This window comes from Planococcus citri, chromosome 2 (genome assembly GCF_950023065.1).
Source record: "Planococcus citri chromosome 2, ihPlaCitr1.1, whole genome shotgun sequence".
Lineage (NCBI taxonomy): Eukaryota > Metazoa > Arthropoda > Insecta > Hemiptera > Pseudococcidae > Planococcus > Planococcus citri.
Genome location: NC_088678.1, coordinates 55,807,003 through 55,820,077, shown reverse-complemented (window position 1 = coordinate 55,820,077; position 13,075 = coordinate 55,807,003). Strand labels below are relative to the sequence as shown.

The following is a 13,075-nucleotide window of genomic DNA, read 5'->3' as shown; positions in this document are numbered from 1 at the left end:
ACACCTACATAAATTGGAATAGAATCTCTAGCTATTTAAAAATCGACTCGCAGTTTGAATTTTTGAGAAAGCAAACTGAAAAAAAAGGATGTGCTTACTTGAACTTTTGTGAACCAGTGAACTCATTTTAATCGTGTTTTCTTATTAGGTAAATATCAATATGATCTTCAATCTAGTTACTCTTTAACATTTTGAAGAGATTATACCTACTTTCAATTTAACAAAATAACGACATCGCGTTTGGTGATCTAGATAGGTAGACGCCTCCATCATTTTTAAAAATCGTACTTATAGATAGCTCTGCAGAATTTTACGTATGATACGATACGTGGGCGACGTGCTCTTTCGATGAGTCAAACAGCTCCATTCCAGTTAAGTGAATTTTATAGACAAAGTGTTTCAAAATTAGCAAAAATTTGCCTAACAGGCAGCTGAATTTCAAAGTTTTCTTGAAATTACGAGTATATCTCTATAGTTTAAATTGGTGCCAGACATCTCGAGTGATTTCCTTGCGAATATCTGCACATTATTCTCGGAATATTGTCGTAGGTATTACTTGCGAGCAAATGTTGATAAGAAATTCATTGAACTGAACATCTTGTATTCTATTCCTATATCGTAAAATGATAACGTGAGTATCTAAATTCCGCATATGTTCCAAATAGAAAAATTTACAGACAGGTACTTCATCGAGGTCATGGTCCCCAGAACAAATTTTCACACGCGTGTTGTAAAGCGACAACACTATACCTATCACCCTATGAATAATTCTCGATACTAAACTGTTGCCACAACATATGTGTGCCTAACTGCCTATATTGGGTAATCAATGGGAAACGTTATTTCGTTGCAGAATACTCATAAGAAGCTTATTTCAGCTCGGCAAATCAACAATACTCACTTTCGAAGTATTTACCAAAGAATTTACAAAATAATTAACACTCTGTTTCAGGTCACAATAAAAAAATCTACATGTATTTTTAAATTAAAAACAAAAGAAAATAATGATTTCTTATCGAAGTTGCAAAATATCTAATCGACTTATTATAAAATACCGATACTAAGTAATATCACAAAAGAAAACATACTCATGTAAATTGTAAACCTTCACAAAGCAAAGGTAGGTATAAAACTACTACGTTAGTGAAAAAATAAAATCATTTTCACAAATAAGCGCTCGTTGTTCTCCACAACAACAAAAAAATATTTTAAAAAATTTACAGTTGCAGAAGAGAAAAATTTTAGATAACGATGAAGAATGAAAGGTACCCAACATATTTTGGTTACTTTGATGGGAAATAAAAAATAAAATACGACTACGCAGCTGAAAATACTTGAAAGAATTCTTGCATTCTGCACACACAATTTGATAAGGAGGTAGGTAAAACAAAGCACTGGGGAATTCTCGAATACACAAGCTCGGAATCATTTCACTTATTCGTTAGACGAGTAAAACAATGCGATCGAGTGCCAATGGTACATACGAGTAGAAGTAGGTACCTACTAAAACACCTCATATGCATACTTAGTAGATAAATGTTCTAGTTATGAACATGTATACTTATTTGACTGTATCTATAAAAACGTGCAATAACACTTGTTCAACGTATCGTCGCCTCATCGGTTTTTTTCTTACACGAAAAAAGAACATCTAATGTACCTATATCTAACTACCTAACTAATTTATAACAAAAAACGAAAAAAAAAAACATTGACTTGGAAAACAAATAATAGGTAGGTATCTACATTTGTAATATTGGGCACAATACCTATGCCACGATCAAATTATTGGAATCTTTTTTCACAATGTAAAACGCCTTCTTAGAGCCAAAAACACTTTTTATGACAGCAATATTCTCCATAATTGTAGCAATAAGTACAACGTAGATGACACTGACCAAGCACAAGCTATATCTGCAAACACCTATTCGATACACGGAGATCGATTTTATCGTGCCAAAAAAATACATATACAAGTTGACGGAGCCGATAAATATGCATAAGCAATTCAACCAGATAGGCATCGGTATGGGGAAAAAGAAACTGAGAAAAATGTTCGATAAAGTTAGCGGAATGGTAATCCAAGCGTATAAAGACATAGATAGCCAGAATTTATAACGCCAGCTTATTTCTGGCGAAATAACCACCAACATGAGTCCTTGAATCCATCGTTTTCTTTGTTCGATGTAGTCGCGAATGGTGAACGGTGACTTTTCCCACATGTCTCCGTCGATGAAGTTGAAAGTGCATCCGAGTTGGTAAGCTTTCATAGCGAAGTAACAGTCTTCGGCTAGCGAGCCTTTCATACCGTTATCGAAGGATACACGTTTTTCAGCTTCCACCTGTAAAATATAAATTTATTATTGATTGACGAATTTCTTTTACATCTGGAGATGGTCGAGATTTCAGAATGGTGTTGAGAGGTGGCGGTATAAAAAATAATATATAATCCAAATTTTCAAGAATATTTTTCAAAAATTAAGAAAAAAAGCTTGGAATTTCTTGAAGACCCGTGTTGATGAGAAAAAGTAAACAACCTTGGATCAACTTGCATCGCTCATTTGCGTACACGAGCATGAATGCATAATGTTCATTCGAAATATGTTTTTTATGGAAGTTGGCATCGATCACCGAATTTTAAGTACCAAGTACCAACCTTCGACGTCTTAGGAGTAGAGAATAAATTGACAAAAAAACCACCTATCAAGACTTTTTTCTCGAAAAATTCCAATAGAAATGTTAATTTTGCAGAATAAGTAGGTAGGTACCTATTTATGAAAGTCAGATACTTTTTCTACCTGGTGCTCTGAATGGCAACAAAATTCCAGCAATAATAGCTCAAAAAATAGTTCAGCCAAAAAAATCTTCAAAAAATAGAAAAAACTATACCCTTTTTTTTAGTCCATAGCTACCTAATACATACCTGAACGTTGAAAAAAAATTGAAATAAAAAGGTACAGGGAAGGCAGATAAAGGGCTAGTTCCATATCAATTCGACCAGGTTTCTTTTTCCGATTTCACTCATAATTATTCCATACTTAATATAGGATCATGTTATCCTACTTACTGAAAAACCACCTTCATTTACACACCTGGATCTGTTTAGTGAGCGAGAAGAGAGGGTTCCCTCTTTCAGGCTGCCAATTTTCAGTGAGATTATTTAACGTTGAGGAGCCTTGATTTCTTAAATGGTCATACCCAACCCAACACGAATCTATTCCATGGATCCATCTCTTCACATTATAAAAAAAATAAACTAAAAAAATATTCTAAACTTTTTTAAAAATTTTGTGGGAAGTTGAACCTTGAATTTTTTAATTGAAAGCCCAACTTTCAGTAGGGGAGATTGTTGTACCCCGGACCTGTTGTACCAGGGACCCTACGTTTTAAAGCATCACTAGGGTACTATGTCACAAAATAAACTAAGTATAGGCGATAAAGTTTTCATTTGAAAATTTTGCACACGATTATCACGTCTGAAAACGAAAAATTACATTTTGCCATGTTTTGTGAACTCATTTTGACCTACTGTTTATTTGAAATTTGTCAAAGCAATTAGTGCAACGTGTAGCTACACCATCCAAGTGTAAGTACACATATTCACTTTTTGGAAAAATATTGTGTGAAATTTTGTAGAAATTTTTTTCTAAATTTTGGGAGGTCTTGTACCTGGGACCAAATTTCATCGTGTATCACGGACCGCAATTTTTTCATTTAATTTTCCGAATTTTGATACTTTTTCAGATGCCAGGATGCCCTTTACACAGTTTTTACATTGTAGCATCTAAAAACGTTTCGAAATTGGTTAAAATTGGTTGAAATTTGAGGGAAAATCGATGGTCCCTGGTACAACATGACAAACTTCTGAAATTAGAAAAAAAAATTCTGCAAAATTTTAATATATGATCTTACTGTAAAAAGTAAATATGTATAATGAATGTCTATGATCCATACGTGAACTTCATGCCTTCACAGCCAACTTTTAGGCATTTTCCAGGGTAAATTTCCTTTTGGTCCTTGGTACACGACCCGTTGTACCATGGACCAAAAAAAAGTGACTTTTTCAAAAAATTCTGGAGGGGAGGGGATTGAGTTTTGAATAAATGTGAATGTCTCGTTTTTTTTTTGTAAAAGACCATTCTTTGATGCACCCTATTCACATTTTCAAAAATAGTTAATGGGTGGAGTCCATTCCCAAAAAACGAAAAATCGGTCCCTGGTACAACAGTTTCCCAATAAAAACATCTATAATTTAAAAATGTGAAAAATAAATACAACAAATGAGTGCATTTTGTAATTCCAATTAAAAACAGCACAATCAATTTTTTTTTCAACTGAAACTTTTTTGATTTTTTGAGAAATTTTTTTCATAGGTGTTTCTGTTGTCTTGATTTAAAAAAGACCTCTTTTTTGACTTCAAAAATTTATCAAGATTCATTTATTACTTTTGAAATAGCAGTCATTTCGACTTCTTATTGGGCAATTTCAGATGTTACTCCGTGAAAGCATTATCATAGACAAGATTTTGTTCTAATCTTATTCAAATTTGAATCACGAATTACTTATATTTTTCAAAAAATTAAGTAGGTAGCTGAGCTAGGTATCCAGGGTATTCTGCCACTACGTAAGGACGAATTTTTGAATTTGTACGAGTAGGTACCTCTACCTATTCGAGCATTATTTTATAAAGCAATATTTTACGTTTTATGATTTTAAAATTGATTACGAGAAACACGTTAAATACCACTAATAGTAGTATGATTTATATAAATATATGGTGAAAAAAGATAAAAGGTTCTGCTTCGCAGTGTAATGTTCAATTTGATAATTTTTTTTACATATGTAGCACTGCATGAATAATCGTTTCATCACTTGATAACGGAATTGATTCGCGTTTCTAGATTACCGTTTTCAGTTAATTTGAACCCTCTTAATTTAACTTTCCAATTGTTACAAGTTACATAGAAAGCAAAATGGTATGAATCGATTCGATTTCTGAAAACTGTTTACGCGATGTTCTGTTTCAAGATAGGTACCTACCTAATTTAAAAAATTTCAGCTCTTTCAGAATTCTCATCATGCAAACAAAATACCACCACAACACTCTCATTATAGCTTGACATACCTAACGATAAAAAATAGTTTCAAAATTTACCCTTGACACAATAAACGATCCTTTCCAACTGAGTATGGGCTTATGGAAGAAATAAAACTGGGCTCTTAATTTACCCATATCGTCTGCAACTCGAATACTGTCAGCCAAAGTCGTAGTCCAATTGACGATTTTATCGTTGGCGTAAGTAATCAGCCCTTGACCAAAATCATATTTACCATCGAGTATAAAATTAACAATGCCTCGTATCGAGTTCACCGTCATAATGGTTTCTTCGTCCAAATGCACAATGTAATCATTATCAGCCAAAATATTCACACCATCTTCCAGACAGTACTGTAAAGCTCGAGCTTTATACTTAGCTCCACTTTTAGGCGTATACGTGGACGGTATGACGATTTCTCGAATTCGTCTGTGATTCGGTAATCCGATCATTTTATCGGTGACTACTTCGATTAGAAAATTATCCATGCCGGCTTCCGAACAACGAGCCATGTTCCTGGCCACGTTATCGCGTACTAATTGCGGATAATCGCCTCGAGTTACGATCCGTATACAAATCAAAGGCGTCAGTAACGAGGATCCTTTTAAAGTGACTTTTTCCGGAAACGCGTTGAAACATATTAGACCGAGGAAATTCAGCACAACTTGAGGTAGAGCGAGTAAGACTAGTAATCTTATAGCGACCATCATTGTGTACATTGTTGGCCCGTACGTTTTCCACGCGTCGGCATTTTTAGACTTTAGTTCAGCGAATGATACTAAATGCTTCATCATGAATATGATCACGAAAAGGAATCCCATACAATGTAATGCATGTTTTATTCTGTTTGGAGTGATCATACCTGCAACATGTTGAATACAATCATTTACTATTTTAGAAGGTTCGTCAGCATAGAGGTGCAATAACTGGAGATTTGGAAAGAATTTGAGTTGAAAAAGTATTCACAATAAAAAAATGTCGCGTATCACGATTTCCTCAGTATCCCCTTTTCAATTAACACTATAAAATTCGCCAGATGTCAGCCATTTTGCGTGAATTCGCGAATGACCTATAAAATAACATTTTACCTCGGGTGGCAGTTTTCAGCATGCTTATATATCTATTTCAACAGCTTGACTCACAGGATATTCTGATGTGACAGTGAGTGTTTTCGATCGTATCTACGAATAAACGTAGAATTCATAAAACCTGTAAACATCGATAGAAAAAATACCATTAGGTAGGTCATATCAGAGGTTGGTTAATGCAAAGTAAAAATGAAAGTCCGAATTATCAAATAGGTACGAGCTATTAACAACTAGAAGAGCCCAAGATAAGATTTTGAAAATTTGTTCCCGAATCGATCAAAATAACCACAATGCTGATGAGTTTGAGTTTGAAGATGCTTAGTTTCATTTTGGTTATTTACTTTTTTTTTTCAAAATTGGAAAATCAAATAATCCATTATAGATTCCAAAAGGGCTCGCGGAACTACTACTAATCGAGTTGACAGGTCAAAAATAGAGTATAAACCAAATTTGGGTTTCTTACTTTGCTCAATATGATGACATTTTGATTTTTCAATAGACTGTGGAATTTTGAAAAAATTCATAATTCTATTTCTATTTTTTTGGAATTTTGATTAAAAAATTGGAAATTTGATAGTTTTGATACATTCATATCCGAAGTCCAACGTCGAACTTCCGTAATAAAAGCTCAACTTTTCATCATAAATTCAAAATCTGAAAAGTGCCTTTCAAAAATCAAAAAAAAAAAAAAAAATCAAGACTGCCTAGTTTTTTTTATATTATACTAGCATAGTAAGTGAAGTACAACTGCCCGAATGGCTATTTAATATTTCAATCGAATCGCTTCGTAAATAAGATTTAATTCGATCTTATTGTAAATAAATTTGTAGGTATATATCTTTTTATCCATGTACCTAGATACTTTCACAGCTACAAGGGGGATTTTTGAATTTACGATTCTGTAAATAGGTTATATACACATAGGAACAATTAACAAGTGTTTGGTAAATTGATCAGTACCTATTGAAAAAAAGATTATGTTGCCCTATTTTCTTTCATACGCATACCGGTGTCGATCGCAGGCATCAATTGTAATTATGAGTGCATATGCCCATTTATAAATTTGTTATCTACTTGTTACTGTTAGTCAAAAAACCCAGTGCACGAAAATTTTTTTAGGAAAAAATTAGTCATTACTCATTAGAGACTGCGTTATTCACGCAAACATAACATGACGAGGATGCAGACGAGGTTTGATAGGTAGATATACCTACCTACGTAAATTTATACTATTTTCACGTAAAATGAAAACTCGTCTATTTTGTGAAAATAATTAGGTAAGTAAGCATGTACAACGTTTTTCAAAAGAGAAAGACATTTCAAATTATGGATATCCTTTTTGTAATCTTTCCACAGAAGGTGAAGGCTTGTGGCTTTGGGTTACTTATTTTTAAAAAATGCAACTTTTGCATTGAATATTCCATCTTAATAGCGAGTTTCATTAAAGACTTACAAAAATCATGGAGATGAAGATGCTTGCATGAGGAGAGTGTCTTAAAATTTCCTTAAATTTTTCTGAACATCAAAATGACCTTAAAAGTGGCTAATCTGGATTGGAGTTCCTTTTTTTCTCAGTATAAATCCTTTAAAATTCCAAAACTTTCAAAAATCTATCATTATGGTGAATTTTTGACTTCTTCATTTCTATTAATTTTTTTTTTCAAACAAAATGAAACAGTGAAGATAATTATTTCATTTCCTCGAAAAGAATCACTGTTTGATCATTTCAAAGGTAGGTACTCGTAGGTAATTAAAAATTTCTAAAGAAAATTGAAAACTCACAGGGGGCTTCAAAATTACTCAAAATACATATACATATTGTTCTCATGCTGTAAAGTTTATTGGAAGAAAAAAAATTGTGAAAGAGATGAAAATTCATCATCTTTATATTTTTCAAGCAGCCAAAAATTCAAAAATGAACTTCAGCACCTAGGTACAATTTTTCTTTTTCTTTCACAGCTTGGTCTCGTTTAAATTACAGGTGTGTCAGTATAAATGATTTTCAAAAACACCAAGTGAACAATAAAAAATGGAAGAAAAAAGGAAGACACTCCGCAACCGATTGATGAAATATCAGAGAAATAATTGAATAACAGTAACGAAAGAAAAAAAAACGAGGATAACATTGGAAAAGCTTAAAAGAAGACAGAAATGAATTTTTTCCATATTTTTTGAACTCGTGTGCGATTTTTCCAAACTTTTATAAACAAAATTGCCGCATTCGATTTGAAAATTTCCCCACAACAATTCAATTTTTCAACTTGATGAAGATCACGTCACGTTCGCTACTTTTAACATTGTGGAGGCAGGGAAATGTAATTTTATTTATTTCCAACATTATGTACCTACTTAATATACCTACCTTATAATAATTGAAAAAACATGTACTCGTAGGTGGCTGTTCAAGTAGATAGGATAGGTAAATATTATTCTCCTGTGATTACGGTTGCGTGTATTTTTTCAAAATTTAGACTTTCGTTCCAAAAGTATTCATTTTTTCCCGAAGCAATTAGAATAATTGGATGGCAAAATATACATAAATTTCCTCACTGAAGGTGACATTGAAAAAAATGATGAATTTCACACTAGCCTACATAATATTTTAAAAATACGAGTATGTGTACGTATTATTGAGGTCCAAAAAGTGTATTTTTATGGGCTACCTACCTGGATCAGAAATCAGGTTTTTTTTTCGAGTAATAACTCACAATTTGATTGATTTTTTCATCTGTTAATGTGGTAATTTATGAGATGAGATTTTTTGTCGAATAAGATTTTTTAGTAAGATACTCAATGAGTGCGATATGGTTCATGTTTAAGTAAAGGAATAGGTAGGTACTCGTACAGGGTGCCCAGAAATATCGAGCACCCCTAAAAAAGTTTTCTACCAAAATACTTTGGTTGGTCACAGTGAATGATAATAATGATAGCACATGATTGGTTGTTGGACTGTAGAGAGAACATTCCACCAATCATATGCATCTATTTCATGTTGCCAACCTATATTTTTAATGAAAAACTTTCTTAGGGGTGCTCGATATTTCTGGGCACCCTGTGGGTATGTAGTAGGTACTTGAGTGAAATCGATACTTTTGACGATGAATGATCAAGAGGTTCAATTGTTAGCCTCTTGGAAACTGTTCACATTGTTTCCATTAAAATTTAACGGTTATTTATGTTGCATTTTCTGCCAATTATGTACTCATTTGCAAATATATTTATCTAATATTAAAATAAATGCATCATCGCGTTTCGAAATTAAAACTCAAGTTATGAAAGAAACGCGCAAATATTGCACGTGATTCAAGTAAGTAGGTACTAATATTATCATTTGAAATGCACTTTTACTCTTCTTACATGGTATGTAATCGTAATTTGATAACTGGTCAGATGATAACATGTAAACTTTATCATTATCACTCACACATCGTCGGTATCTTGAATACGAGTATGGAAATTCCACTTGATTTATAAATAATACCAAAATACTCGTCTTCCTTGTTAAAAACTTTGTTTGAATTCTCAGTTTAGAATTTTAATTCATTCTTAGTCAGAAAATCAGTCAGTATAGCCATTAGCCAAGTGGGGGTTCTCATAAAAAAGGGACCTTATTGGTAATATGGACCCTTTCTAATGAATAATGATGAAGCTCATTTTTTTCATCCAGTAATTAATGTAGAAAGATCTCGTTGAAAAAAAAAACACACATTAAATAAGGTTCTAAGAAGGCCCCAACCAGTCAAAAGAAAATCATCTAATAAAGTCAGTCCATTAGGTACCTATTTTATTTTTACCATTTTTTTCTTTAAAAAATATAATAAAATAGCAAAATGCATTATTTAAAAGTTCAATGTTCTGATATCTCTGTATTTTTCTTGATGACAGGCCTATTGAGAGAAAGTGCAGATCTTGGTCATGAAAAATCGAGGGACACTCTTTCATTCTGATAAATAATTATTCCATAGACCTTACTCCCTTTTGTTTTAGCCTAATTCACTTATCTACGTCTTGATCGAATTATACCTACATTTTTTCAAGAGCTATCGCTCTCACTTCACTCGTACCAGTTTGCTGTTGAGTCAGCAATCATAGCTGTATGGACTATCGTATCAGTAACATCCGGCAGTTGGTTGCCATTTTTTTTTTTTTTTTTAATTAATAAATAAAGTCAGTGTTAGAAAGGTAAACTTATCAGTCGGAAGAGATGGTGAAAAAACACAATTTCTGAAGAGGACCCTACTCTGAAACGTTTTGCCGAGTAGGGAGGGGGCTTGATCTTTCCAAAATAGCCAAAAAAATTGCACTAATAAATTAAAAAATTAAATGAATATTTTTGGAAAACGCTACAGTGCAAGCAACATTTAGATTTTATTATAAGAATCATTTTTCATCATTACAAAGAATAACGAGGTAGAAGAAAAATGTGAAAAAATCAATTCAGACTAATTCACCTATATCTCAACCTATGGTTTTTTCTAAAAAAAAAAAAAAACACCAATTTGATAATTTTTTTTCTCTTCTCACGTCGCATTGAACTTTGAAATAGATCTTCAAAATGTGATAAGCCGCCAGAGTTGAAGCTGACTAATCAGTAAATCACATTTTTTGGCATAGTAAATCACTAATCAACAATGTAGTTTTTTGAAATAGGTACCTATTCAAACCCTCCAAAAAATGTTATTTTCCCATGATGGTACCTACCAAAATTGAATTTTGAAAAATAATTCCACGAAAAATCTGACTAGAAACTACATCTTTCGAAGTAATAAATGAGCAGGTATTTGATTTTCTTAACTCGGGTGGTACAACTTTAGGCCCATTTTGGAAAATTTACGCTCTTGTAGGACCTTCAATTCATCGATTGAGCGACTGAAATGTTTTCGAAAATAACCCTAGATGGGACCCCATGATCTAATGAAAAAAGTGAGTGAAATCGATGAAACGATGACTAAACTATCGAGATGTTCCCCTTCCCTTGATGGTTTATGAATACGTTTGCATATATATGCAGATTGTGATTAAGATTCTCATTCGTCGAGATAATTTTAACATCAATTATTGGCATCTAGCCGTCCTAGTGTGGTTATAGGTCTAGAACCATCATCTTTAGATACACTTTCAAGTAATTTTGTACGAAATTTTCCATCAAAGAACGCCGATAAATAAATGTACCTACTTATATTCGACTGACACAATACCAAGTATGTACCTGCAGTAGGTACCTATGCTACCTAGTACCTACTATAAACAGAAGTGCTTCAGTTGTTAATTAGGTGCTTAATTTTTCGAGACTTCTATTTACTTTGCTTGGGTACCTACTTGCGTTAGTAATAAATTAAATGAATCACATCACATATTGAATTCGAGTACAAAACAAAACCCAAAACATACATTTGCGGATCTCATCTACTTTATAGGTCTGCTACTCGCAGTAGATATACAATATAGATAAGGATTAAGCAAATCGATTTACCTATCAAATTTAGGCTCAATCACATTAAAACATCTTCGAAAAGTTTCCTTCGATGGTTAAAAGTAATCTTCATTCTGATCAGAGTCAACAACACTGCACCAAATCAGCGAAATCATAAACAGTCCAAAGCACAAGTTCGCGATTCAAATATCAACGCACCAGCACAAAAAACATCACTAAGCCAGGAATTTCATTTAACATAAATATACTATTACCGAATTAATAAAACTTGTACCAAATACACGATTCCGATCACTTCGATGGGTTTCAATATGAACGGTATAATCAAAATGAAACCTGATTTCGCCCAAAATTATCGGCGCACCGAAACAGTGAAACACGTAGCGTTTCGTAGCGCAATGAATGGTTTTTCATGGCGGTAATTTTATGTACGACAAGTGCTCCCACTTATTGCCATATCAGCAATACATACGGTATAGGTACATCATTTTTGTACAGAAAATAAATTACTTTATATCTAAAACACGACGGTATTACGCTAAGGAAAATTTGCGCTTTTAACCATTTGAAAATTAGAACACACGCAGAATAAACTTATTGAGGAAGGATTTCCAAAAAAAAAAAAAAAAACTACCTAACGGTAATAAGTAAGAACTAACTCTGTAAATAAACTGTAATATTCATATATGTACCTACATGTACATATGGATGTGTCGATCCAGTTCACTACGCTCGCACTTCGAGCTTTTCGTAAGGTGGAGGGGCTGTATGGTTCTGAACAGTGAACACAGTTATCAGAAAACGATTAGTAGAAATATGTATACAATTACTCGCAAGTAGCTTTATAGGAACCCAGCTACCTAGTATACCTACTCACATTTTTGTTATAGGTAGATGAGTGGATAGAATGATAATGTACTGTGGGATATAGCCGATATAGGAATTTGCATTTGATAGTTTTCTGTGAGAAGTTCATGCCTATTGCCTACCCAATTAGTACCCTACCTTCATGGTACTTATGTTGGTAAAAGTAACAAAATCATATAAGTATTAAAAAATTCGCACAGTTGATAACCCTTTCAAAATTCTGGAGAGTTTTGTGGACAATTCTTGAAAAAATATTGTACATGTTAAGGGAATCATGGCGACTTTATTTACAAATCAGAGATTCTAATTTTGAATTTATGGAAGCTTCCTCAAATTGGAGTCTATCAAAAAATATGAATCAGATTCAAGATACTCAATTATTTTCCGAGGAATTACTCTGGTTAAATTAATATATGTGTAGGTACTTTTCTCATGGAGTTTGGTGATCGAATGCCTAATTACGTGTAATTTATAAAACATCTTAAATTGAGAAATTCGAACAAAATTGCACAAATTTTTTTTTCCTATTGTCCCCAGTTACACCAAGATCGATTATCTCTTCAAATAGATGAAAACTCTCTCTCCATTCC

At 33.0% G+C, this 13,075-nt stretch overlaps 1 protein-coding gene across 1 annotated transcript; it reads right to left on the bottom strand.

Moving 5' to 3' along the window:
• Positions 1-946: 946 nt before the first annotated feature.
• Positions 947-12,272, bottom strand: LOC135836564 (beta-1,4-mannosyltransferase egh-like). Its single transcript, XM_065351471.1, has 4 exons — positions 11,658-12,272; positions 6,185-6,305; positions 5,156-5,958; positions 947-2,342 (listed from the first exon to the last, which is right to left on the bottom strand). The coding sequence occupies exons 2-4, from the start codon at positions 6,204-6,206 to the stop codon at positions 1,770-1,772; spliced, it is 1,398 nt and encodes a 465-aa protein (XP_065207543.1). The 5' UTR covers positions 6,207-6,305; positions 11,658-12,272; the 3' UTR covers positions 947-1,769.
• Positions 12,273-13,075: the final 803 nt, after the last annotated feature.

Coding starts and splice junctions, on each gene's coding strand:
- LOC135836564 (XM_065351471.1), bottom strand. CDS start 6,206: ATGCTGAAAACTGCCACCCGAG. Junction 5,959..6,184: donor GCTGAAAACTGCCACCCGAG/GTAAAATGTTAT, acceptor AACATGTTGCAG/GTATGATCACTCCAAACAGA. Junction 2,343..5,155: donor GATCGTTTATTGTGTCAAGG/GTAAATTTTGAA, acceptor TATATTTTACAG/GTGGAAGCTGAAAAACGTGT.